A 27,080-nucleotide genomic window follows, 5' to 3' on the forward strand; every position below is an offset into this window, starting at 1 on the left:
ATCCTTCCAACTTCCTGCAGGAGCATTCCCAGTCCCTCCTTGTGGCACTGCCCAGTGCCATCATGGCCCTGCTTCCAACAGTGCAAACACAACAATCCGCTCCTTTCTCTCCTGTGACCTTTCACATATTTGAAGACTTACATGCTTCAAGGCCCAGACTTCTCTCCTTTAGACTAAACAAACCCAATTCCTTCGATCTTTCCTCATAGGTCATGTTTGCTAGACCTCTGCTCATTTTTGCTGCTTTCTTCTGGACTCTGTCCAGTTGGTCCACATCTTTCTTGAAGGGCAGTGCCCAAAACTGGACAGAGCACTCCAGCTGAGGCCTGGCCAGCGCCAAGTGGAGTAGAAAGATTACTTCGTGTATTTCATATAAGCCACTCCTGTTTACACATCCCAGTATGACACTTGCCTTTTTTGAAGTGCTGTGGTACTGTTGGCTCTTGTTCAGCTGTTATCCACTGAAACTTCCAGAGCCTTTTCCATGGACGTGCTATCTGTTCACTCCTCAGCTGTGCTTGGGCAGATGATTGGCTTTACTCGGGCGGTACTTTGGCCCTGACTTCAGGCAGAACATTTTTGCAGCATCTTTCGTCAGTAATGATCCACTAACAACACATCATTTGACACATGTCTCCATAAGAAATATGAAAGCAGCTGTTCTTTCAGTGGCAAGGTTTTAAAGCCTTCTGCAAGTCACTTTAAAAAAACCAAAACCCAAAAACCCACAGTGGAAAAAATCTCCTTTTCATGATGCAGCATTAGATAATTGATACCACAGTACTAAGAACTGGCCCTGTAGTCTTCTGCTCAAAGGTGGTACATGTGGGACGGATGGCCAAGGGAGGCAACGATTAATTACGTCAAAGGATCCATGTTCCTCTTTGTCATAATTTTGTTTTGTTTGTCCGGGCTGGAAGTTTTAACATTTCTACTCACTTCATTCTACAGGCTTATGAAAACTTTGTGAGAAAACATGGAAAAGAAAAGCTTCTTCCTGGTCTCGACATGAACCACAAACAGCTGTTTTTTCTGAACTTTGCACAGGTATCCTTTACTTCTTGCCTGAAGGCTTTGAAAACCACCTGACATTACAGTTTAACAGCAAGTCAAAACAGGCTGACTCCTATGGGTTAACTAGGAGCTGGCAGAGCTGCAGCGCTGAGCAGTGTTCACTGCAAAGCAGTGTTAGGTGATTTTTATCTTCCCTAAAGAAATAAATTCAGCCACTCATAAGCCTGGTAGGAAGTTTCTTGTGCCCAAGTGCCTTTGTCTGAGGACAATGACGTACTTTTTTAACAAAATACACCCTTTTTTCTCTATGGTCTAATGTGGAATTTATTCTCATGAACATTAGGTGTTTCATAGTTAAAAGACAGCAGGTCTCTTCCTGGACAATCTAAGGGCTAATGATGCTTTTCTTTGTTACCTGTGCAGGTCTGGTGTGGAACATACAGACCAGAATATGCAGTGAACTCCATCAAGACAGACGTGCACAGTCCAGGCAAATTCAGGTCAGCACAGACAACAGTCCTCAGTGCAACCCTGAGGTGTAACACAGCTGTGTGTGGTGGAACTGGAAGGATCCTGCCCAAGGGCTGGGCTTCCCTTGCCAGGGGAGGTTTAACATACACACATCTACAGGCAGAGCACACTGGGGCTGGTTAAGAGGAGATAGACACAGTTTCCCTCTCCCTTCCAGCCCGGCACAGCCCTGTGCTGCACAAACAGGCAAAGCCCTTTCCAGGAAGCTCCACCGGCAGAGTAAGGATGTGGGAGAGTTGTCTCATCCTTGAGAAGATCCAACTTCACTCTGTCCACACCATGGAGCAGCTTTGAACAGTCTATATCACAGGACACACACACCATCAGCTGGCTGTCACTGCCTGACTGTTACAGCAGGGTCCCAGTGAGTGTGCCTGGGATCCAGGGCTCTGCCACAAGGCCCCTGGTTCCTGCAATAGCTCCTGACAGGGTTCTTATAAAACAACAGCACAGATGGACTTTTGTCCTCCACCGAAGTCACAGTAAAATCAGTGGGAGATCACTGCCCCCCACACTTAACAAACCCATGGGCTGTGGTACAATAGCAGACATGTATTTTGTGTCTGGTGTGCTCAGCCAGCCTTCCCAAGATCAGCTGGGCTCAGTTCAGTAGAGCCGTGCAGGAAATGTGGCTGCCCAGGGTGGAAGCCTTTGGGCCAGACTAGGATGTTTTCTTTCCATCTGAAGTCAGAGCAGCCTATTCATCAGCAGTGTAACAATGCGCTCTAATAAACCTGTTTGGTCCAATGCCACGAGATCAGTGTAGTGCAGTTATCACAGCATCTGGCTGGCTCTGGAAGGCTGAGTCATCTCCAGGGTCCTTGTCCACAATAGCCAAGTTCTGTACTGATACAATCCACTACATTAATTCCAGTATCTTTCTTTCAGAGGCTTTTCACCAAATCTTGTTTATCCCACACACTCAAATATTTAGTGAAAGCAGCGACTGTTCCCTCACAGCTCCTTGCCTGGTTTCACTGCGGGTGGGTTGTGCTATCTGAGATCTCTCCCAGAGGCAGTTTGTGCACCAGATCCTACAGTCATTCCTGTCTGGTCTCAGTGCTAATGAGGCTCCAGAGGCTCTTCAGAACCTCAGCACATCTGATTTGGATGAGGCACAAGGCCTTTGAAGTTCACTCGTTCAGCACCTCTGTGACAAACTGTGCTTGTGTGTACCCTGGGTATCTTAGATCGTGTTGTGCTGTCTGTACCTCGGTAGGACAGGCTGTAAACTTTATATGCAATGATACAAGTGTTCATGAGAAACCAGACAACATTCTTAGAATGGGAAGTCATTTCCAAGATGAGGCCCCCCAAGAGCTCTAAAGCAGAAAGCATTTCATGAGACTTACCCACAAAATTAATGCCTAATAACATACTGTAGAAGTGTCACAAAGGCTCCCAATGTGCCTTTTCCGATTATTATTTGGGGACTGGGATGGGCCTTTTCAACACCTGCTACACTGACTGCAGGCTGTTTCTCCTTACAAGTAGGACAGGCAACTCTTTGTAAAAACTTTTAATTGCATAGCATCCCATTTTAGCAGTTCTAGTTCTTTGGAGCAGTGAAGCACACCAAAATGCATGACTTTTTTGATAAGCCTTTTTCTGTGCCATCTCCTATTCCACTTCTGGCCTTGTAGAACAGTTAAAGTATTGCAGGTGTCACTGCTAACTTCACCATGGCTTCTGTGGGCACATCCTGGTTCTAATGGTGAACATTATTCTCAGAAAAATCATTAGTTACTCAAAGAAACAGTTCTTTAAAGAGCTCCTGGGCCACAATCAAGGTCCACCAGTATCTGTGTTTGACACTGGAGGCTGCTTCCCTGTGTAGGTATGTGCTGCTGTATTGCCATTCGTGAGGGAACAAGTGACTCTTAACAGATCTATCCACACATGTTCACAATTACACATATAAAATCAGCCTTAGCTGGAATGGCCTCATACTCACTTCTCATGTTCGGTTGAAAGCCATTGTTTGTATGAGTCTTTTTGCCAAGGAAACTCATTCACTGGAAAATCTGTGCAGAACGTCCAGAGGACAAGCATGATCTGAGTTAAAACTTGGTCGATGTAAAAATGTAAATGAACATTCACTGACAAGTTACCACCACAGCCTTTGACCTCAAGGTCTTGTTTTCCCTTCACCAAGAAAATTGTCAGCAAAACATAGCTGAAAAAATCCTCTGTGAAAACTACTGACAAGCAAGAAATCTGTTCTAGGTGAAAGAACTGGTTTGTGAGAGCCAGCCATGAGGAAGGGACAGGTCCTGTATTTTTGGGGTTGCAATAGCATACTTGGCCATACAAACTGAAAAAGAAAGGACAGCCAGCCCTCGAGGTGAAATGAAGCAACAGGGCGTTCCTCACACTCCTGTGAGGTGACACAAAAAAACAAGTTACAAAATATGGGTCATGTTGTTTGTTTCAAACCAAGGCAAGCAGCAATGACAGCGTGTTATTTTGCTTTGAAGGGTCCTGGGATCACTGCAGAACTCCCCAGAGTTTTCAGAAGCCTTTTCATGCACCACAGCAGACAACATGGATCCTGCTAAGAAGTGCTGCGTTTGGTGATGGACTGCAAACCTCACATCTCGAGGAGCTTTCCAGGAAAACAGACCTTTCCAATTGATTTTGAGATGGAGGAGGAAGAAAACAGAGGGGGAATATGCTAGAGACATGACTGTAATTCTTGGTAACGTGCAAACCCCAAATCATCACCCATCAAAGCACTGAAGAAGGACTGAGGCAGCACTGAGCTGCTGTGGCTGCTGGGCTGCTTCTCCCCCATGGAGCCCTGCAGGACCTTAACTCACCTGGCAGTGTACAGCAACACTTCACCTGTAGATTTAACCCTGCTCCCCACAGCCAGGGGCTTTCTGGATTCATTTTAAAATGGCAAAGATCTCCCCCCAGTCAGTGAGTGCAGATTTCTGATCGGGGGAGGAAGGAAATACTCAGCAACACACATTTTAGCCATCATAACGTGATAGACAACAGTTTATATCCCAGTGTCAGACTTTGTACCCTCTGCTCCTATGGGAAATCTGTTCTACCAAATGTTTTCATTTTTACTTGAAACCATTTATACAAGAGGCGTCCAAAGACCTGCTGTACTTAAGTAACTTCTCACTAATTACTCCAGCGTGTATTACCTAAAATCCCTATTTACAACAGTTTATTTACAGCTTTCCAGCCCAACTGAAAGTGTCGGTAATTTATTAATTTTTTAATCTGTAATCTGTAAGATTGTGATCAAAGACCCTTTCACCATTTTCTAAGCTTTTTCTTGCTTTCTCTAAAGTTGCTCTTTTTAAAATTTTCTAGTAATGTATAAATCATAGTTTTTATATTTAAATCTAGAGCTACACTTTTGACTTGAAGTATTGTAACATATTTTATCAGTGGCTGCATAGAACTGGGAAATTGGAGTAGAGCATGGTATCAGGCAATAAGATGTAAAGCCTACAAAACTGAGTTCTTCAATGGAAGCAACCAGCACTGGAGTGTTCAGGCTGACTGTCAGTGCTTAGGCTCTGATCCTGCACCTAACTGTACATCGTTATATGTTTTATGAGGGTAAAAGGCTTTAAATCTGCAATGATATGTATTTAACATCCTCATGCAGATTGCAAAGGAACTTACTGCTTTGTTTATCAAAGCAAAGAAATTTCCAAACCAATTACCAGATACCTCAGATGACTGCTACAATAGGTCTATTTAAAAACCTATGTCCTTTTAGCTTTCTGAGTTTGCCATCTGATCAAAACATTTTGATAATAAACTGAAATTACGAGCCAAATACAGCGTGTGTTCTTCACAGGAATTATAAAAGTACAAAACAAAAATTCTCCACAAATAAATATCTGCACTTGCCCCTCATGCCCGCAGCTCAGCAATCTCAGCCCACAGCAAACACATCCCTCACACATCTCCAGGGTTGGCTTTGCACAGCAGCGAGCCTCTCACAGAGACGGGAAACCCAGAGCTCCTCTGTTTTCACACAGAAACCAACATTTCCCACAGGAACCAACATTCCCCACAGCTTTGCACAGAACAAGGACAGAGAAAAGCCTCCAGCTCTCGGAAAGAAGCTGGGACGGGGCTGGAGAGCAGGCGGGCGGGCCCTGCGCAGGTGAGGGAGGGAGCGCCGCACCTGGCTGCGAACCGCTGCCCTGATGGATCCCGGGGCAGGGCCGGGGCACACCGCCGCTCACAGCGGCCGGGGCTCCTACCTGAGCCGTGCCGCGGCTCCGGGCGGTGAGGCTGCCGGCGGTGAGGCTGCGGGCGGTGAGGCTCCAGGTGCTCCAGGAGCTCCAGGCGCTCCGCGGGGTCAGCCGGGCTGCCCGGGGCTGAGCGGCATGGCGCCTCAGGGCGGTGAGGGCAGCTGCGACAGCGCCCCCCAGCGGACACCGCGAGCCGCGCTCCTCCCGCGCAGAGCAGAGCAGAGCAGAGCAGCGGGAGCTGCACCGGGATCGGTGTGACAGTAACGGGGACACCGCCGGGATCGGTGTGACAGTAACGGGGACACCGCCGGGGTCTGTGTGACAGTAACGGGGACACCGCCGGGGTCTGTGTGACAGTAACGGGGACACCGCCGGGGTCTGTGTGACACAGCAATGGGGACAGCGCTGGGGTCTGTGTGACAGTAATGGGGACAGCGCTGGGGTCTGTGTGACAGTAATGGGGACAGCGCTGGGGTCTGTGTGACACAGTAATGGGGACACCGCCGGGGTCTGTGTGACAGTAATGGGGACAGCGCCGGGGTCTGTGTGCCACAGTAATGGGGACACCGCCGGGGTCTGTGTGACAGTAATGGGGACAGCGCCGGGGTCTGTGTGCCACAGTAATGGGGACACCGCCGGGGTCTGTGTGCCACAGTAATGGGGACACCGCCGGGGTCTGTGTGACAGTAATGGGGACAGCGCCGGGGTCTGTGTGACAGTAACGGGGACACCGCTGGGGTCTGTGTGACAGTAATGGGGACAGCGCTGGGGTCTGTGTGACAGTAACGGGGACACCGCCGGGGGTCTGTGTGCGACAATAGTGGGGACAACGCTGAGCCCGGCCGTGAGCGCTGAGAGCCAGCAGCACGTTCACCTGGAAGGCTGGGAACCTGCCTGGGCTGGAGCAGGAGGGACACGGGAGGGACAGCGCCCTGGAGCTGCTGGCATTGGCGTGGGACTGGGAATGTGCCATGATAAACGCTCACAGGCAGGTGTCATCCCTGTCCCACACCAAACTCTAGCTCACAGGTAGGTGTTACCCCACAGCTCTGCTCTACACCACAGAGAAGAACACAGCCATGCTTAAATTGGATTACAAGCATTAAAATAATATAAACATGAGCCTGGAGCAGTTTCCAGGATGCCACATGCAGCATCCCAGGGCAGGTGGGCAGATTTGCCCCTTCTTGATTTACTCCAAGAGCTGTTCAGGGCAAACAAGGACAGCCAGGCAGTAAGCAGAGCTTCACACTTACAGCTGCACCATGAGTAGATTCATGGGCTGTCCGAAGGTGGTTACAGAAGGTCACTCTGCAGAGTGCTCAGTGATCTTCCAACAGTGTGGGGGATGCATATTTTCTTGGAATAATCCTGTCTTTATTACCCCACAAAACTGGCAGGAACTTTTCCTTTGTATACAGCAAGTCAGCTTGACGATACTGAAGCCAGCCTAGAAACTTATTTTGGTTTGTTCTGCCAAATCAGATCTCAAAAATCAGGTAAAATCACTACCACATTGTAGTGTTTATGTTTTAGCTCTGTAACATTTTAATTGGAAACATTTGATTTCCAGCTTTGCAGGACACCCAAAGAGCTGCTTGGGCCAGTGGGATCTTTCAGAACTATAGCCCTCTGTGCCTGGTAAATGAAGTGAGATGTGAAAACACAGCCATGGTCACTGTGGAGTCACTGCTGGCCCTGTGTCAGTCAGAGCTGATCAGGCTGGGTGGGCTCAGCCTTAGGCACAGGAATTGGTCCTGAGGTGAGACCTGAGGTGTCTGGGGGGGAGGGATGGAGATGTTCCCACCTGCAGGGACTCCCTGAGGTGCTGCTCAGGAGCTCACTGGACACAGCAGCTGTGCAGGGATCAGGAATCTCCAGGCTTTAGCCCCTCTTTCAGGACATCTGATGAAACTGGATCCCCCCTCTGCCCTCAGGTCATCCACAGGTGAAGAAACCTGGTGTTAAGACAATTCCCAGATGGAATGTCACACTTCAGTGCTCCTGCTGACTGCTGGAGTGGCCCAGGAATGTTCATGGCTGCACTATGGTCAAATCTATTTGTGTTTCCATTCCTAAAGCTCAACAGACAGTGCCCGCAGATGGAGACAGCATGTCTGACTGATGTGCCTTCCTCACATTCTCAAAATTATACAAATTGTCTTAGCAGGAGTTAAAAAAATAGTTTCTTCCTCTATTTAGCCCCATCAGGGATCATTAAGTCTTTTTTAACTTTCCCTTAAACATATATCTTGTTGGGATCTTCCAGACATGCCTCTCACAATCAATTCTCTGCTTTAACTGGGGATTGAATTATTAATGATTTCATCTTCTAAGAACTGCAGTTCTTCAGTATAGAAATCTTCATGCTCAAAAGCCCAAAGCTGTCTGTGAAAATGCAGTGATCTGATGCTCAGTTGTGATTTAAATGGCAAAGTCATTGGAAGTTCACAAGGCTTATTATTGACTGGGGGAATATAATTATCTCTAATTATAATTAAAAAATGCAAAACCCCAGTTCAAGACACTCAGGGCCCCCAGTGAGCCTAAGCCACGATTGCAGACACACTCAGCTGTACAGCCCTCCCAGCCCTGAATAAGCCTGAGGTTTTCTTTTCTAAGGACATACATGTTTCTGTTTCATAACAATAGATTCCAAGAGATTTTCCCCGTAATAAGGCTAAAAATACTTCTCCAGGCCCCATGAGAAATTAACTCTTGCCTGTTTCTAGCAAGCTTGAAGTTCCTTAGCTGGTTGCAGGTAGTTTAAATTTGCTGTTCAGCAAGCAGGCAGGTATCTGACATACCATGAGATCCCAAAAACCACTCCCTCCACTGCAAACCATCTGAAAACAGGGAAATTGGTTTGGTGATTCTTCCTAATGCTGTGGATAAGAAGTGCACACAACACTTACAGTGTTCATACTAAAAATAACTCATTTTATACTTATTTCAATCATTAGAAATCTCAACTGAACTTCCAGGTTCTTCTTAATCAACATCCTTGTAAGGTGTTCTGACCTGTAAGACACAGAAACTTCCATTTAAAAGGGTGGCAGTGCCAAGCAGGGCAAGCAGGGCTGGTGTGTGACACTGCCCCTGCCCTCACTCACCGCAGGGCTGCTGTGTGACACTGCCATCCCCTGCTGCCATCAGGAGAACACGATGTACACCATGAGGGCACAGCCCACAATCCAGCCCAGCGCCAGCAGCAGGGGCACAACCAGACGGGACAGCGGGGCCTGGGCTGGGACAGAGAAAGGTCACGTTACATCCACAGGGAACCTGCTAGATTCATGCCAGCAACCCAGGATTGTCACAGAGCAAAGGGACAGCCGGGAGCTCGGGCCACACTGTCAGTGATGGCTGTTTCCAGCACGGAGTCACCATGTCCTGCAGCCTTGAAGGGAGAATCCAGAGCCCAGTGAGGTTCCCACACTCTGGACTCTGCCATCAGCCCAGGGCAAGGCTGGGCACTTCCCAAAGCAGTGGGGACAGGGAGATGAGCACGGGCTGGCCCTGGGCTCCACAGGAACATCCAACAGCAGAGCCAGGATCTGAGCCCTGGCACCTGCAGCACCTGCCAGGAGCCTCACTGGGCTGCCAGCAGGAAACCAAAAATGCAGTGACAACTGAACACTGCAGTCAGTCCAGTGGGGCAGCAGTGAGGGGAGGCTGGATGCTCTCCCACACCCTAAGGGATGCTGGCAGTGCTGCAGTGAAGGATTCACAGCTCATCTCTCTGCCCCCCATAGCCTCTCCCATCCTGCCATCATGGTGTTATGGGGTAGCTCAGGCTGAGGTAATCACCCACTGCAGAGGTGTTCCCTCCTTTCCAGCAGGAAAATACCATGAGTTTGTCATGTGGATGTCCCAGGTGCCCTGAGGCACCACAGGCTCAGCAGAGCCCAGTGCAGGCTGTGGTTCTCCACAGAGCAGGACTGGCTTTGCATAAATACATTTCCATACAGCATCAGAATTTTAAAGACCCTTCTATCAGTTTCCCGCAAACAACACACTCTTGCCAGAAAGCAGAATAAATAACAACCTTTGAGCTCCTATTATTTACCAATATTTTACAACCTCTTATAGAACATCTTTCCACAGTTAATAGAATTACAGGTTTTTAAAGGGATTAATAAATTATGTAAAACTATTCACAACACCTTGCACAGTTTAGATCAAGTGGGCAGACTCAGAGGGATGCTTAATAATTTAAGGATTGCCACATTGTTCTTGTAAAGCTCTGCACAGCAAACCTGTCTCACCATGACACTGCACAGTGTGTCTGCCAGAGGGAGAGAGAGCAAACAGAGAGAAAATCTGCATGTGCTGCCATGAAAATATTAAACACATGAACAGCCACACAGCAAAAAAATCCTGCCCTGAAACTGGGAGTCCTTTAGCCCCAGGGGAGTGCCTCACCTGTGTCGAGAGACTGTTATTGCTTTGACACTGTAAGGTGGAGCTGCTGGGGATCATTTCCCTGCACTTGCATTTCTCTAAAGGTCTAATCACAAACCCAGTGGATCCTCTGGGATGCACAGAGGAGTTTCTCAGAGCTCTGCCGAGTGCTGCTGAGGCTACTGACTGGGGGGTTTGTTATGGGAGCTCCAGTTTAAACCAGCAGCAGGGTAATTGCTGGGGCTATCAATGAAAACTCAAAGAAACAGCATTCAGTATCCTGTTGTACCTTAGCAGAAACCCCCTCTCCTTAGATACCAGAGTAAATGGTGCAAAACACCCAGGACAGAAGTTTTAAAACTTTGACCATACATATGAAGATGTATTAAAAAGTTCCCTTTGCAAGGACAAGTGGTACATGAGTAACTGTGCACAGCACACACCACACAGCTGTAAGTTTAAGTGAAATAAATAAAAAATGACAATAGATAAAAAATGCATTTTTATAAACTGCCATTTCTCCTTGGAGACACTGAAGTGTGCTTACAATGGAAAGGCTATTATTAAAATTTCATTTTGCTCTTCTACTTGAGCTTTGTGGGGTTAAAATCTAAATTATTCTGTGTTCACTTGGCACTACACTTGGAGCTCAGCTACACACAGTAAAATGAAAATGCTGTCAAACAAAACTCATTTTACACATTCTGTTCTATTGTATTATCTAACTTGGAAAGACAGCTGCAAAAAATAAAAAAGCAAAACTGGTAGGATTCAAAAATACAGGAGGAACCCAAGCTGCTTTAAACTCACTGCCATTAATAGAATTAGCTTTTAAAGTGATTACACTTTCTTACTGAAAAGTAAAATATCTAGAGTGTATCAGACAAGAATACAAGTAGCTGAGTATATTCACACTGCAATGCCCAGACCTATTAATTCCAGTATATTGTTACATTCACGTTTAATTGTGCCTCTTACCTGGTTCTGCCATTCCCTCTCTGTTAGTTTAATGGCAGGTTAAGGTTTGCCTCTGCAGTTGCTCTGGGAGCCTTGGGATGCTTTAAATAGAGCAATATTTGGAATGTGCTGCAGCTGCTGGGCTCACTGGTGCCAGGGGTTGGCTGTAAGCATTCAATTGTCTAAAAAGGCAGCGATTCAGGGGCTCAGGGTTACCTCTGCCTCTTCCTCCAACTGCACCTCTGTTTTGGAGAAATCTGACTAAAGAGGGGTCAGTTTATTGAAAAGGGAGGGAAACAAGGGTGAAAACTGCTTTATGGTCTCTTTATAGCCATGAAGCTCCCCATGGTAAGTTCAGATAATATTCATGACCAGCCCTGTATTTGCAGCAGGACAGGGATCTGTGTGTCCTCAGACTCCACATCTTCTCTCATCCCTCTCCTGTGGAAAGCCCAGCCAAGCCCTGCTCAGGATTCCTGTACAGGTATTCCTGTAACTATCAGCTCTCTGCCAAAGCAGCACCAGCTATGTGGGACTTGTAAGAGAGGTTCAGTCCCAAGGAAGAGCTGCTTTACAGGATCTCTCTGCAGGGCAGAGCAGGGGCTGCAGGAACATTCCCAACATCACACCTACAACTCAGCTGGCAGGGACAGCCCTTCCCAGGCACCACCTAAGGAAGGTGATTTCATTACTGCTTCTCCAAATTGGGTGCAATCTTAAAATAAAACTCAGGGCTATAAAACACTTTCTTATGCCATGCACAGTTCAGCCTACCACAGCATTTTGAGACACGAGAATAAACTGAGCTTTACTTTCTTTGTCTGGCTTCACTATAGAGTAAATCTTTCTGGGATAAGATCCAATTTGTTGTAAAAAGAAATACAACTCCATTTAAAATATTTCTTGAAAAAAAAAAAATCTCTGATGCAATAACTTCATTGGCTGCACAGCTGTTCCTGTAAGAATCCTATTTGGTTTGGTTCTGCTAACTATATATATCCATCTGATCTCATGGAAATAATTTCCAGCAGGAACCATGTATTCCTGACAAGCCCATCTGACCTTGAGGATTGGGATCCTTCCAGGCCCAGTTGCCACCAGCAAGGACAGCAAGTCACTGCTGCTCCCCCAGCTTGGGTAGCTGCTGCCCCAGTGAGTGCTGTCCTGCACGTCCAAAGCTGGAGCTGAAGAGGAGAAAGGCTGTAACTGCAGCAAAGAATGGAGTAACAATATAGACATTATTTCAAACAACACAAATTCTGTTTGGAACTGAGAAATGAACTGCAGACGTCAATTCTACAATGGACCTCAGTCCAACAGACAAAAAAAAAAGACAGAGGGCCAGTTTCAAAATATAAAAACAAAGCAAGGACATAAGGCTTAAGAAAATACTCAGAATGATCCGTGGCAAAACGCATCTACTGCTTTGCTGCTGGAGAACAATACACAAGAACAACAATTCCCTCATTTTTGTGTTTCCAGTTACATGATCTGTTTTTAATGTTTTTCCCCCTGTGTTTGTGCTGTGACACTGAGACAGTCAATATCCAGAGTTCCACTTGGATGGGCAGTTTGGCTCAGAAATGAGATTTCTTTTTCAGCCTGCAGCTCACCAAGGTGCTCAAACAGATTGGTCTAGGGCAACCTTTGGGGAAGCCTCCTGGACTTCATTCCCATCACCTGCTTGAAGCTGGGAATCACTTCACATGCTTTAAATGTCTACAGTGCTTTAAGGGAGTTGGGGCAAAAATTAGGAGGAACAGAGTAAGGCAGCAGGGCTGCAAGGCTTTCTGTAAGAGAAGTGATTTTGAGGGGAAAAGTCCTTTTAATGCCTGGTGTTTGGGCAGGAGCTGTCAGAACCTCCCTGACCTGCCCCCACTTGGCAGAGCAAGTTGGCCATTTCTAGAGTTAAAATAACCAATATGTTGAGAGCAGACCCCAATCTTCATCACTGCAGCAGTACAGAGAGATCAGATATTGGAATGTCACATTTCTGTCTTTGTTACTGTACTTGTAAGATCTGGGAATCTGCACCCACATGCAGGAGGCTGGCAAAGAAACGCTTTGTTTCACAAATTCTATATGATCCCTATAAATAACTGCAGCCTACATTGCTTTAGAGGAGATTACAAGGACAGACCAACTCATCTTCACTAAAGGAATGCTCCAAGTCATAAAATCTTCATAGCTTTGTAATACTGGTATTAATTTTTAAATCACATTTCTTTCAGTTGATCTTTTTCCTGTAAGAAAAAGCCCTGATTTACTAGCAAATCAAAATCCAGGTTTATATGCTTTGAATTATTTTATGACTTTACCAAACTCTCTTGTGACTTTCAGACTAACGTGAGAATATCAGATTATTGCATTGACAAAATAGGTTTATGTGTGGAAAATTTGTCTAATGAAATGCATTTTATTAATCACACCAATCTTAGCATTTGAAAGCTCCCTTACAAATTGCTAGACATAACATCTACTCACATTTACATCATGAAAATAAAGGCTGATTTATTTGATAACTGTGCAACTGAAGACCTGAAAAAATCCATGTATTAAGATACTAAATAATTAATTCCAATGCTGCTTCCTAAGGCTCGGGTCTACACATCATTTCTCCTGGCAGAGAGAAGCATCACTCAGCTGAGATACCTGCAAAAAACAGCTGCAAGCATGATGGGGAAACAGCACCATGGTGTAGGACATCCACATGAGCCATGTCATTCCTGATCTGTCCCTCTGGTGCCCCAGAATAGCATCGATAACGATGGGCTTTGCCTTTGTACAGCTCCATTCCTGGCAGCTGAGGCACAGCAAATTCCTCTGGAGCTGGCACAGGGCAGGGCTGGGGATCATCTGCCTCACACACCAGTTACCAGCCTTGGCTCCCAGGGCTCTGGGATCCTGCAGGGCTGCAGGCAGCTGAGAGGTGAGCAGCAGCACCTCAGCCCAGGGCAGAGCCCAGGCAGGTCTAGGAGGAAGACATGACTGCAACCACCAAGTGCTTAGAGAAAAGGCGTGTGAAGAACAGCAGCTCCAAACTGGTGCTGCAGTTCCCTCTTGTGACAGCCAGAGTAAATTCCTACTTGCAGGGAGCCAGGATGTTCTGCTGCATCAGTCAGCAGAGCCACTGCAGCTCTGTGCACACAGGAAGGTGTGGGTTGGGGATTTTAAACAAACTAAACAAGCTGTACTTGAAACATCCCTCAGGAAAGATGCATTCACTGTTTTGAGGCTTTGGAAAAGGACTTTGCCCACCCTGGGCTGCTGTTGCCCCTGGTCACATCAATCCCACAACAGCTACAGGGAATGAAGCACCTGAACCCCTTCCTCAGCCTGAGGTGCCTCTGGCACTGGCCAAGGATGCTCCAGAGGGACAGGCAGAGGCACTTGGGCTGCTGGTCAGATCCTGAGTAACTAAGAGCAATATTCACAGGCAGGAACACAGACTTTGCTGTTTGCTTGACATTAATTCTCCCTGCCCTTCTCATTTCTGCAGCTTCTTCACTGAGAATGCATTTTACCCCAAACTAAGCTCCCAGAGTTGACTGAGTTTAACTTTTGGAAGCCAGTTCTTGGTTTAGGTTGGAAGAGACCTTAAAGCCCATCCTGTCCCACACCCTGCCATGGGCAGGGACACCTTCCACAGACCAGGCTGGTCCAAGCCCTGTCCAAGGCTTTAACACCTCCAGGGAGTGCTCCTGACTCCCAGATGTGATCACTGGTTCTCTGTCCTGGCACACACTGGTCAATGCTGGACACTGCACCTGGCTCAGGCTGTGCCCCTGATGCCTTACTGGCTGGTAAAAATATGAAGCAGACACAGCAGTACAAGAAAAAAGGATATTACCTTGGTTTAATAGGATCCCAGGTGCTCAACTTGGCAAATGTGGAAACACCCTGAGAAGCATCCTCTGTACAACACATATACAATTTTATGGACCTCACAAATTAGCATATCTACCTAAAATCCACCAGTGAGAAACTAAACAAATTAAGTATTTGTCCCCCAATTCTGATTACCTCCCCCAAATGAGACTCCAGCCTAGTTTACACAAACATGCTCCAGAGAGGAGCTCCAGCCAAGGTTGGAGCCTCTAGTTCTGATTTAGTAGGGATGTTTGGTCTTCCCACCCTGCAAAACCCCCAAATTAAGCTAAATGTCAGACTACAAGAGTTATAAACATGTGGGGCTAAGGCACAAGGAGTGTTTGTGAAGGGTACAAGGAAAGGGAAAGGGTATAAAAATGTATAAAAAGGGTATAAAAAGAAAGGACAAAAACCCATCAGGCATCAGCCCCGCTGGCACCACGCCAGGCTCTTTGGCCATGGCAGACAGGACTCGTGGCACACCTCTGTCACTGCCCAGCTCAGGTGGAATGGCTGGGCACCCAGCAAGGCACAGAGCTCCTGCAGGACCTGAGGGGTGCCAGTCTCTCCTGGAATCCCTGCTGCTCCGGGCAGGGCTGGCTGCCAGCAGGTGGCAATCCCTGCCCACAGTGCTGGGCAGCCAGGCCAGAGAATGTCTCAGGGCTTGGGAAAAAAGGCTTCTGAATGATAAAAAAATGTAAAAATTTGGTATTCCTAGAATGAATTGTATTACATACTGTTTCCACAGGATAAACATTATTTTATCTTGGATTTGTGGATGCAAACCTCTCCTCTTGGGACAGAGAACCTACAGACAGAGGATAGTGAGGCAGCTCTCCCTTCTCCCCCAGCCACCTCAGTGACACCTCACAGCCATCAGGAAATAATTTCAAATAATCAGCACATAAGACAAGATCAGCACTGGGAAGGGAGCTCCTTCTGCATCAGCCCTGCCCTGGAAAACACTTCCATGATCCACTTTCTGTTACTCTGCCTCTCAACCTCCCTTTCTTGTTTCTAGGGAGCAGAGGATAGTGACTGAAGTTGTCTTTCCTCGAAATTCAGTGTGTTTTGCAATGTACCCCCAATGACAAAGGAGGTCACAAATGAAATTTCCCCAAAATTGGTGTTATTTTTGAAGGCAAATGGGTTTATAAAATCCCCATTCAAAAGATAAAAGGCCAATGGTCCTTTTTGGAAGCCCTTTCCTGCACCCAGGAATTCACCACTTTAATTACTCCACTTTAAAGTTAATTGCTGAAAAATGCAGAAATGATTAGTTCAGTAAAAGGCTTTCCTCAGAGTCAGTTTATTCTTGGTTCATTTAAATTAATCTGAAATAAGCTATCTTCAAACCTCATCAAGAGCATGTTATCTCCTGTAAGGGCTTAAGTGCTTTAAGCTCATTCTGCCAGTAAAAGGACAGGCAGAAAAGCCTGAAGGCTGGGGGGAAAAAAGATTCTTTTGAAGATTTTTACAGGGGTATAATATTTAAAAATAGTATTTGATAAGTTCTCTTGAAGTTTGAATTTAAAGCAGAAATGGAGGAAAATCATCCTCCTGGGGGTGTGATATCTGCTGGATCATCTTATTGGCAGATAGCAAGAATTTCATCTTTTCTGAGTGTGTCTCAGAATTATTAATGGATTTTTACCTGGGCACCAACCTCTGCTAGTTCAGCAGGTGCTCTGAACTGCAACTGAGATTTCTAGGTTACAAAAATCACCAAAAATACTGAAGTCAAAACATTGCACGTTACGTGAACAGTTAGGAACATCGTCGACCACCAGCAATAGTTTGTAACATTAAAAAATACAAAGTATACATAAGGCTCACTTACTTCTCCTCTCCAGAGAAACTGCTGTTGCTGATAGTTGATACAAATATATTCAGTGAATATTACTGTTATTATTATCTGATACATTCCTTCATGCAAACGGAGGACTCTAAAATCCCAAGGCTTATTTTTGTATGAGGAGACACATGGGAAGGAAATTGAAACAAGAGTTTAATTTGCAAATAGTTTTGGATTTCTCAGGTATTCCCTAAGTGGCTTCTTTCCCTTAGGAGTTACTTCTGAACAAGCAACATAAAGTTTAAATGCTGTCAAATGCCAAAGGATGGTTTCTTCTAAATGAATGCTAATTAAATTAGTAGCAAAAGGTAATTACATTGACCTTAAATTCTGGAGGTATTAAGTGACATTCAAATGGAGACAATTAATATTCAGTGTCATGTCTTTCTGCACTGATATATTAACATATAATTCTTAATGGTGCACAGCTATCAAATCAAGGATCTCTAATGCACTGACCACATCCCTGATGTCTGTTTCTGCAGCTGTGACACTGCCAGTGCCAGGTGTCCTCATCCCACAGGTGACATGGGACAGCTCTGCAGGTCAGTGCAGGATTTGGTGCCATGGCTCCTTATACTTCTGAAAGAAACTCAGGGGAGTTGAAATTGATCCCAGAGAATTTAATTTAAAACAGCATCCTTCACACAGCCTAAAGGACCCTTTGGGTTATCCCTTCTGTGACTCCTTCCAGCAGTTATGAACTCACCAAATGCCACCCCTGACCTCCCAACAACTCCAGAGCAGCAGGACTTGGGGAAGGACACGAGGAACTTGGGAAAGAACATCAGGCTGGAGTGCAGGACACAGGGAATGGCTTCCCACTGCCATGGGCAGGGTTAGCTGGGATACTGGGAAGGAATTGTTTCCTGTTCTCCTTGGGGGAAGAGCAAGGGCAGCAGCAACATTCAGATTTAGTCCAATCATATCACAACCTCCAACGTGCCAGGGCACATGGCAATGACAGCAGTAAAAACCTACTGAAAACAGAGAGAAACAGTCTGAAAAGGCCATTCTCTGGCCCTTGCCCTGTGCCTGACAAGTGTCCCTGCCAGCTGGAGAGAGGGGGGTTTGTGCCACCAGCTCATCCCAAAGCAGCCCCGTGCCCTCATGTGGAAACAATCCCCAGCCTCCCTGGCAGGGCTGCGTTTGGGGAGCAGCAGGTGAGCAGTGCTGCTCCTGCCCTCATTGTCACAGCACCTGTGCCTCAGCTGCTGGTGACTGACAGCGTGCTGAGTTCCAGCTTTGGTGATGTACACTCTATTTTTGGCTGATTTATTTTTAATTTGCCTTCTGTACTACACTTACTGCTGCAAAATCCCTGGGCTGCATTTCCCACTGCAGTGCTCACCCCTTTCCCACTGCACCTCACCCACCAGTCACTCCAAGAGCATGAAGTTGTGCATATATTAGATATTAGATATAGATATATGTAGATAGGAGTCACTAAGATCACAGCTTTGATCTCTTTGTGCTCTGCCCTGGGCTCTGACACTGGACTGAAGACATAAAAAGCCTTGCACAACTGAGGTATTTCAAAGTATTATCCTCTAGCCTCCCCAAAGTAGTCAATATGCTTTAAAATGTCAATAAATGAATTTTCCCCTATTAAAATAAAATGCTGTGGATGGTTCTCTCCAGGCTGGTCAATAATACTGACAGAAGGAGATGGTTTGGGGCCTTAAACCACAACTATTTCTATTCACTCTGACAAATCATTGATTTCCTTGCTTTTCTGGCTGTGAGGAAGAGCTCTCCCTGTCCATTCAGGTATATCCACCAAGCTCCTCACAACATTATCTCACCACAGCAATATCCACCCACAGCACTACACTCAATCCCATCCCTACAGTGACAGTTCCCAGCCACAGGGAAGCTACTGATCCTATCATTTCAACAGCCTCACCTTTAAATGCTGCACCTGGAAACACATTTTAAAATTTAGCATGAGATAATGTTAACGAATTCCCAGTATTGCACTTATCCCTTATTTAAAAGGCTTAAGATAGATCCCTTTCTCCTCGTATAAACCAATTCAAGTTATATAATGTATGTGGATTTACTTTGCCCCAGTTCCAGCTGGCAATATATTGCTAAGCCAAGGCTGTACAATTGCAATTTGGCAGAAAACAGGTCAGGGTTTTATTACACGTCAAAACTCTCAAACTGTTCTGAATATTTCAAATTAAAAAGGCAAATAGAAAATAACCCTTGTGTCAGAATGATCCCATTCCATTACCTTGGTCATAAATTTATACTGGGAGCACATTTGATTAGTTCTTTTGCTACTTTTCCACATCTGTAGGTGCAGTTTGTTGCGACAAATCCTGGGACAAAGCAAGGGTGGGAGTGCATGGATCCAGGAGGAGGAGAAAGCTGCAGCCAGCCCCTCCTGCCCAGGCACAGGAAGGGCTCCAGCTCAGATCCTCCAGGGAAAAGGCAGAAAGGTGAGGAAGGAGCAGTAAGGCAAAGAAGGGACATGGAGCAACACCTGACAGGTGAACCTGACAGGCAGAAGGTTTGGTGATCCTGGCAGGACATTGGGCTGTGACCCAGGACACAGGAGGGACACTGGGCTGTGACCCAGGAGACAGGAGGGACACTGGGCTGTGACCCAGGACACAGGAGGGACACTGGGGCAGGATCATCTCTGGAGCAAAGATCTCCCTGCCAGCAACCCGAGGGACACTACTGCCTTTTCAGTGCCATCTCCCTTGAACCAAAGCATGTGGAATGTCAGACTGCTCTTTCCCCTGCAACTCCAGGGCAGCCCTCAATAACCCAGCAAATCCATGAATTTCCAGCCTTGTCCTTCCCTGGCACACGGGGTCATTGCTGCCTGTGAGCTGTGCTCGTGGCTGCTGCTTTGGGCAGATTCACTTTGCCTCCCCACTGCTCAGCCACTTCCTGGCCTGCCTTAATCCTCTCAACATTATATTTTTAGCATAATTACAGCTGTTTGCTAATTTGCTGCTAACAGATGATCCCAAGTTCATTGAAGGAGACACCAGAACTACAAAGAGCCTCTGTGACTCCCCACTACCAACTTTAACAAATATCAAGGAGTCTCTAATAGGCCACAATAGTATTGAAATCAAGCTGCACATTGGCTTTTCTGGGAAAAATATCTCCATAACAACCTAGATTTACACTAATTACAGATGTTAAATTATGGGACTGTCTTGCACCAAACGTGTCAACCCAATATCAGCATGTCCCAGTATAAACTCCTACTGCCTCTGAACTCTCCCTACTCCACCCTTTTACCTCTGAGATGTCACACAGTGTTGTGTGCTTTGATTTCATAAACAGCAGCTGTGCCAGGAAAACAAAACACAGATCGTTTCCTTCCTTATTAAATCTCCTTTGCACATTGCTTTCTTAAGAAGAAAAACAGGACCCCGTTTTTCCTCAATACATTGCAAAGCTGATCATCTAATCTTAAAGATTAATGAAAGCATCTAAACCCTGGGATGCTGCTGTTGGTGGCTCGGATGCAGGGGGATGTGTTATGGATGGCACCCCAAGGGTGGAGCACAGGGTTTTGGGATGGAAGGGAGTCAGAGCCAAGAGGGGACAGAGGCAGGAGCAGCTGGAGGAGCAGCCCTGCAGAGGCTCTGCAGGAGAAGGGCAGCATGCAGGAGTGGTGAGCATGAACTGTTGGCCACTCACTTTGTTCTGGTTAACAGAGAAATGCTTTGCTCCAAGGCCACATTGATACACCTGATCCTATCACTCCCTAGTGCTTTTTAGTGGAAAGAAGGTGTTCTTTAGCCTGAAGTGAAGCAGATCTCCCCAGGCAGAAGAGACAGTGGGCAGCATCTCTGTCTGTGTGGCTGCACAACCTGAGGTGCCCAACCAGCCCACTCCCCATGCAGCATCCCAGTGTGATTCCAGGTACTGCCACAGCTCCTTGGCTTCAGGGAAAAGCCCTCACAAACTCTGCCCTCTGCCATTAAAGTGCTTGGAAGAGTAAGGGTGGCTCAAGCCTGTCTAAACAGTTGTCATTTATTAACTTATGTTTTATGGCACCAGCTCTACTGCTGCAAGGAATTAGTCACTTATTTAGTTCTGACATTTCCTCTCCTGTCATTAAATTCAGTCTTCTGTATAATACAGAGAAAATAAAACAATTCCCCCATAGCTATTCAAACTTTATGTATAACAATTCTCTGAACAAGATGATGATTGTGTGGGCTGAAATCTCAGAGCACTACAGTGGGACTCAGGATCATTTCCAGATAGCTTTAAAATCCTATTAAAATCCATCCATATTCGTTATCTGTATCTCCTGACATGTGACAACTTATTGCACCACAAATCAATGAATTTTCATGGCCACAAATGTATTTTCCCAGCACATCTTTGCACACAGGGCTCGATCCCTTCTCCCTCCCCACTGGGGAGGATTGCTGCCACACGCAAGGAGCTGTGAACAGTCTTGGTACAGAAGTCAGACTTGCACATTCTTGGGGTTTTGTGATTCAGTAAAACACACTTTGCTACAGAATTCCCTACTTCCTGGTGGCACAGGGAAAGGTGCTGGGCATTGCCAGTCTGAGGAGTGACCCAGTTGCTGGACAAGCTAAGCTAAGGGGGAGGAGCAGGAATCCTCCATGGGCTTTTACTGCTGTTCCACAGAACTATTTGCTCCACATACAGGAGACATTCCCTCTTGGGTTTGCTTCCCTCCATGCAGCAAAGCCAGGCCTGCTGGAGGTGAGAATTCCTGCTGGGAACTGGGGCAGGGCAGCTCAGCTCCCTCAGGGATGAACCCTGGGCACTAAAATCCCTGACTCCAGAGATCCCAGCTTGTGAGGGAGCTCATCAGCCTCAGACAGGTTTGAAACTGAGCTCCTACACTGAATTACAGAAATAAAACCCTGAACATTCTTCTCAGTGCCATATCCCAGTATTAAACACACTGCAATTCAATACACCAAACGCTGAGGAAATAAATTCTCCTCTCTGAACACGAGTGCAGGGAGCCAAGGATGACAACAAAGTTGTTATCATCTAACAAAACCAAGGCAGGACCATGAGTACATTTAGCAAAATAATTAGCTCAAGATGCAGAAAAGCTAAACAAAGTCAAGCTTCACTGCATTGATGCTTCAGAGCTCTTGCCTTCAAACAGGACCTGGCACACTGCAATCCTGTCACAGGGGGACAATTAATCATGGGAAGTCAGATGATAAAGGCTTTTTTATCCCTATCCAACAGTTCACAGATTCACATATATATGACTAATGAGATATTTTCCATCATATTTTCCCACCTCCTCAGTTTCTGTCATTTCTAGATAGAGGTCCTCTTGCTTTTGTTTTATAAAGAACAGAAGGGAGCTGCTGTACCTGCTGATTTTCTTGGCTTATACCCTCCATGTTCAGAGCAGGGGCTGTGGGAGAGGGGCTTTGGAGAGTTACCCTTTGTTTTCAAGCACAGATCCACTCACGTTTATCCCACTGAATTTTAATTTGAAGTGTAATATTCTGCATATGCCACTCTGATTCTTTGTTCCAGTTTCCCGAAAGCAAAAGGAATTGACAGGGGGCCAAAAGAGGCAGAACCGTCTGAGCGAGTTCCAGCTGCACCTCGAGAGCTCCTGCTTTGCTTTAGGAAGCTCCTGGTCTCCATGGCTACAGAGGAGTTGAAAAATAATGATCAAATGTTACCTTAAATGCTCCTATGCAGCATAAAAAACAACCATGCTCAGGATGCCCTGCTCTGACAGCCCACTGGAGCGTGACCCCACATCCTGCTCTGGGCTGACTGCAGCCCTCTGCTCGGGGTGCTGCTGGCACTGCAGTGGCTGAGCCCCCAGAGCAGCCCCAGCACCCCAAACCCTGCCCCACAGGACAGCCCAGGCGCTCCTCCCCAGGGCCAAAAAGTGCCACGAGGTGGGGGAGCAGTGGGAAAGCTCCTGTCGCAGCCCCTGTCAAGCCCAGAGCTGCAGGCTGAGAGCTGCTAATGAGGCTGAGCTCACAGAAGGGAAAGGCACGCCTGGAGAGCAAAGGCACCCCGCAGCTCCTCCAGTGCAGATGGCATTTGTTTCATTTAGAAAAGGGCAAAGAACAAAGCCTCTGATTCACGTTTTTAAAAAAACCCAAAGAAACAAACTGCAAAACTCAAACTAAATCTCCAAACATTTCAGAAAGCCCAGCTCTCCGGCTGTCCTGGAGCTGGGGCAGGGAGAGACCCACGGTGGGAAGGAATGACCCTGCACTCCTGGTTTGACACAAGGCTCATCTCTGCTGCCACTCTTCAACCCCTCTTTGGCTCCTCCTGCCCTCCCCTAGGGTGAGGATGTGCAGGGGATGTGTCCTGGGATGGAGGGACAGTTGTGTTGTGAGTCCTGACAACGTAACAAAGTCACCAGTAAAAAGGGACATTCACCAGTGAAAGGGGACATGTGCCAGGGCTGCCACACAGAGAGGTCATGAGGGCAGCCCAGTGACAAAAACACAAAACCATTTTTTGTCTATAGCGTGGATTAGTCCAAAAAAAAAAAAAAAAACAAAGGAGCAGTGCACGAGAGATGGAGGAGAAAAATTCTAAACAAATTCTGACCCCAGAGAATATATGACTTCACAAAGTCTGACAAATCTGACACCCCTAAGTATCTCTAAATAGATTTATTAAAGCCACTGAGGTTTAACCTGTCCCTGGAGACCAAAGGATCCATTTCAGCTTGGAGGAGCTGAGTGTTATTCAGACACCAACAGGCAAGTACGACTCCCAAAGTGCACAAGGCATCAGGGTGACACCACAGTTGTGACAAATCTGTTCTGCAGCCACTCAGGCTCTCTGCCAGCACTGGCAGCAGAGACACGTGGCACTGACAGAACCCAGGTGTCTCAGAGCTGGATCCACCTCAGTGTCTGAGTGATAAATTAAACTTTAATGAGTGTCTGTCTGGCAGCTATTTAGTTATTGTGCCCAGCTCCATACACGTGTTTGTGTGGCTCAGGGAGCCAAGTTAAACCCCAAAGGGTTTCTGTCAAATCCTTCCCTGCTGTGCTGCCACCCCTTGGTCCCTTCCTGCCACCTCCAAGTCTTCCAGGCCCAGGTGTGCCCCGGTGTGCCCAGGTGTGCCAGGTGTGCCCAGGTGTGCCAGGCCTGGCACTCTGCAGAGAGGCTGCAGCTGTTGAGTGCATACCTGTTCTGGAGAGGTTCCCAGCTTTTGCCAAACAAAGCTTTGTGTGGAGCTGTGGGTAGCTCAGGAGCTGCCTGGATGGCAAAGCCTTTGGCAGGAGGATCAGATCCATGTCAGATGGGCAGCCCTGGGCTCCCTCAGCCCCTGAGCTTCCCCATCACATTCTGGATTGGTGTTGGCAAGGTCTCCAATGATCTCTGTTCCTTTTCCCTTCTTTATTTCTTTAAGCTTAAGAAAAAGCTGCTGCCAAGTCATTCAGCAAAGCCCTGTCAGCCAGTCTGCCTCGCTGTGAAATATTAGCAAACAAGCACTTACGGTACCACAGCCAAGTTTAACAAGATCTCCACTTATTATCCTGTCATTTTTGGTGGGAGAATATGGCATTGCTGTCAGATCCATCTGTTCAGTGCACAGCCCATGCATAGAAATCACCTCGTCTCACACATGGGGAAAAGATCTGGGAGAAATCTGAAGGTAAGAGTGAAAGATGAATTAAAGATCTGTTAATAACTACTGAGAACTCAATTAAGATAATTGACTGTCTGAGAGCAGGCAGGGTTGGTTCTGGTGTGGAGGGAGTGAAAATTCTGTCTCTCTGGCCCAACACAAACAGGATTTGTTGTAGTCTGGATTGAATGTTATCCACAGCTTGGATCACCACAAAGTGATACACACAGGAGGCACATGAGCATTGCCGGGAAAAGCCATGGAAGAAAAGCTCCTAAGAAGGTACAATTTAAACTTTTTTTTCCCCAGAAATCAGCAAATTAACCTGATCACTTGCCACAAAAAGCACTGCTGGTGTAGTTGGAGTAACTTCCTTGGAAGAAGTGGAAATGGAATGGAAAAACTAACAAATGCTAGAGAAACTTCAAGGGATAAATAGATATTCCTAATAATATTCCATTATAGTTTATCCTGTTATATCTAAGAGGTTGAAGAAAAGTTGCTGGGCAAGAGAAACAGCTGATGGCATGATTTCCTCAAAAAAAGCAGGAGGCTGCCATTGGATTCCGCTGGGGGGTGAAAACTGTGAGCTCTGATGGGTTGTGCTCCTGTTCCTCCTGCAGAGGAGATGCCTCAGCAAAAGTAAAATCCAAACTGGATATCATATTCCAGTTCTTATCAATCAATCAATAATGATTTGACTAACTCTAAACCATTTTAATAAAAAATGAACACAAATCCATTCAGCAACTGCAGCCTCTGGACTGTGTTGAGCCTGGGAAGGGTTTGGTGGATCCACACCCCAGGACTGCCAGCACTCTCACAATGTTTTCACTTGAAAACAAATGAAAATATATTGGATGTGTATGACCAACAACTCAGAATTTTGGTTTAATTTAGATTATTACATACCTCAAACAAAATACATGGAGTTACTCCTTGTTTAAAGCTTCCAGTCAGAGCAGCACTGGGCCTTGCTGTGTGAATTCCTCCTGCTGAGCTCTCAGCAGCTCCATTACGAGCAGCAGGAGATGCTGCCAAAACCATCCCAGGGAGAAGAACCATTTCTGCCTTGGACTGAACCATTCCCAGCACAGACCCACAGCAGAGCAGAGCCTGCTGGCCTGATGATGGATGAACCTGAGCTCCTAGCTAAAGAAACACCTCTCTGGAGTCAAAACAAGGGCTCTTCTGCAAGGCAATCAAAGGGACAATTCCTGAACATGTGTGCATCAGCCTTTCCCCTCACTCCTGCTGTCAGTCCAGCAGCATTCCTGCTGTGAGGTTTTCTCAGCTCTGTGCCTGAACAGAGACCAGAGGAGCTGCTGACAATTTATCTTTCCAATTAAAAACCATATTGATTAGTAAATCTTGGTTTCTCTCATGAAAGCACATATTGGCTTCACGAAATGCAGAAAGACTAAATCCTCCACAGTTTTCCTCTCAGTTCGGATGGGGAAGGACCCCACTGCAACAAGGGCCTCATGGCTCTAGTGCTCCCACAACTCCACTGAATTCTTGAACCTTGAATTCTCAATTAGCTGTAGAGAGCTAACGAGCACCCAATTAAGAACAGTCCCCTTCCACACCCCATGCAGCCGAATTTTTGTGTTACTGAAAAAATGTTACCAGTGCTGGAAATAAGAAAGTCACATTAAATGACTTGCAGTTCTCTGCATCTCTCCATATTCTGTTCTCTGAGCAGTGTTCTTTTGCACAACTCCACCGAATTTAAAAGTATCACTTTAGACAAACACATCTTTAACTGAAATCAGATTTTGATTATAAATGTTTAAGATGTGAAGCACTAAATTAAAGAATCCACTTTAAAGAGCTTGTAAGTTAAATGAGTGCTTGAAAACTCAGCACAAATTAATCATCTGCTTCCAGACATCTGCTTCCCTTAAAAACGTGCTTCTTAAGACTATTACTCCTTAAAATGGGATCACAGCAATGCTGTCTGGCTGCAGGGCGAATGGAAGTCTGTCCCCAGCTGTGCTTTAATTACCCAGCCAAGTAATGCCATTAGCAGGGGCTGCAGTGGAGCAGCAGAGCAGCAGCACTCAGGGGAAATCGCTGCCACACAAAGGCCTTGGAGTGCAGGTAATTCGGTGCCTGAGCCCCAGAGCTGCTCCTGATGGGGACACTGCAAACGCCCCACAGTGCTGCAGGAATGCTTTGTCCCACAACTGGGGGTTTCTTCTGGAATCTCCTTGTGTCACAGCTCAGAGCAATGGACCCAGCGAGGTGGTTGCTCAAGGAGGGAGGTTCCAGCCCTCCCTCACAGCACAGGGCTGTCCCACACCCAAAGTTTTGGGCTGTCAGACACCAGAGGTCCCACTGCTGGTGTCACTTTGTACACAGCTGCAGGTATTTCCACTTCCATGGCTTTCTACATACACAAAATTCCACCTCGACTAGGCCAGCCAGGCACTGCTCATTTTAATTTCTTTCTGTCTCAACCAACGCGGGACTTTAAAAGATAATCTCTGGTAGAAATTCAATTTATTTCTCCTCCTGCACATCTAAGCAGATCTGTAATCACTGTAATCACTGTGCCACTGTCTCGTGTGTGACTGAGGCTCCTGCACAGGATTTCCCTTTTGCAAACAGGAAC

The 27,080-nt window shown here is 46.5% G+C and overlaps 2 protein-coding genes across 4 annotated transcripts in view; one reads left to right on the top strand and one right to left on the bottom strand.

Annotated features, from left to right (window-relative positions):
• The window catches only part of MME (membrane metalloendopeptidase), a 30,161-nt gene extending 24,811 nt beyond the window's left edge, over positions 1-5,350 (top strand). For all 3 annotated transcript variants that reach the window (XM_085068881.1, XM_085068883.1, XM_085068880.1), the window contains exons 21-23: positions 952-1,047; positions 1,438-1,514; positions 4,023-5,350. In XM_085068881.1, coding sequence (XP_084925007.1) covers positions 952-1,047; positions 1,438-1,514; positions 4,023-4,122 — 273 coding nt within the window. In that variant the 3' untranslated portion in view covers positions 4,123-5,350. The remainder of the gene's footprint in view (positions 1-951; positions 1,048-1,437; positions 1,515-4,022) is intronic.
• Positions 5,351-8,693: 3,343 nt separating this feature from the next.
• Positions 8,694-11,345, bottom strand: STRIT1 (small transmembrane regulator of ion transport 1). The gene is made up of 3 exons (XM_085068885.1): positions 11,157-11,345; positions 8,888-9,021; positions 8,694-8,795 (listed from the first exon to the last, which is right to left on the bottom strand). Exons 1-2 carry the CDS (start codon positions 11,167-11,169, stop codon positions 8,927-8,929), a joined length of 108 nt encoding a protein of 35 aa, XP_084925011.1. The 5' UTR covers positions 11,170-11,345; the 3' UTR covers positions 8,694-8,795; positions 8,888-8,926.
• Between the last annotated feature and the right edge of the window lie 15,735 nt (positions 11,346-27,080).

Source organism: Lichenostomus cassidix, chromosome 9 (genome assembly GCF_008360975.1).
Source record: "Lichenostomus cassidix isolate B80296 chromosome 9, HeHo_3.0, whole genome shotgun sequence".
NCBI lineage: Eukaryota > Metazoa > Chordata > Aves > Passeriformes > Meliphagidae > Lichenostomus > Lichenostomus cassidix.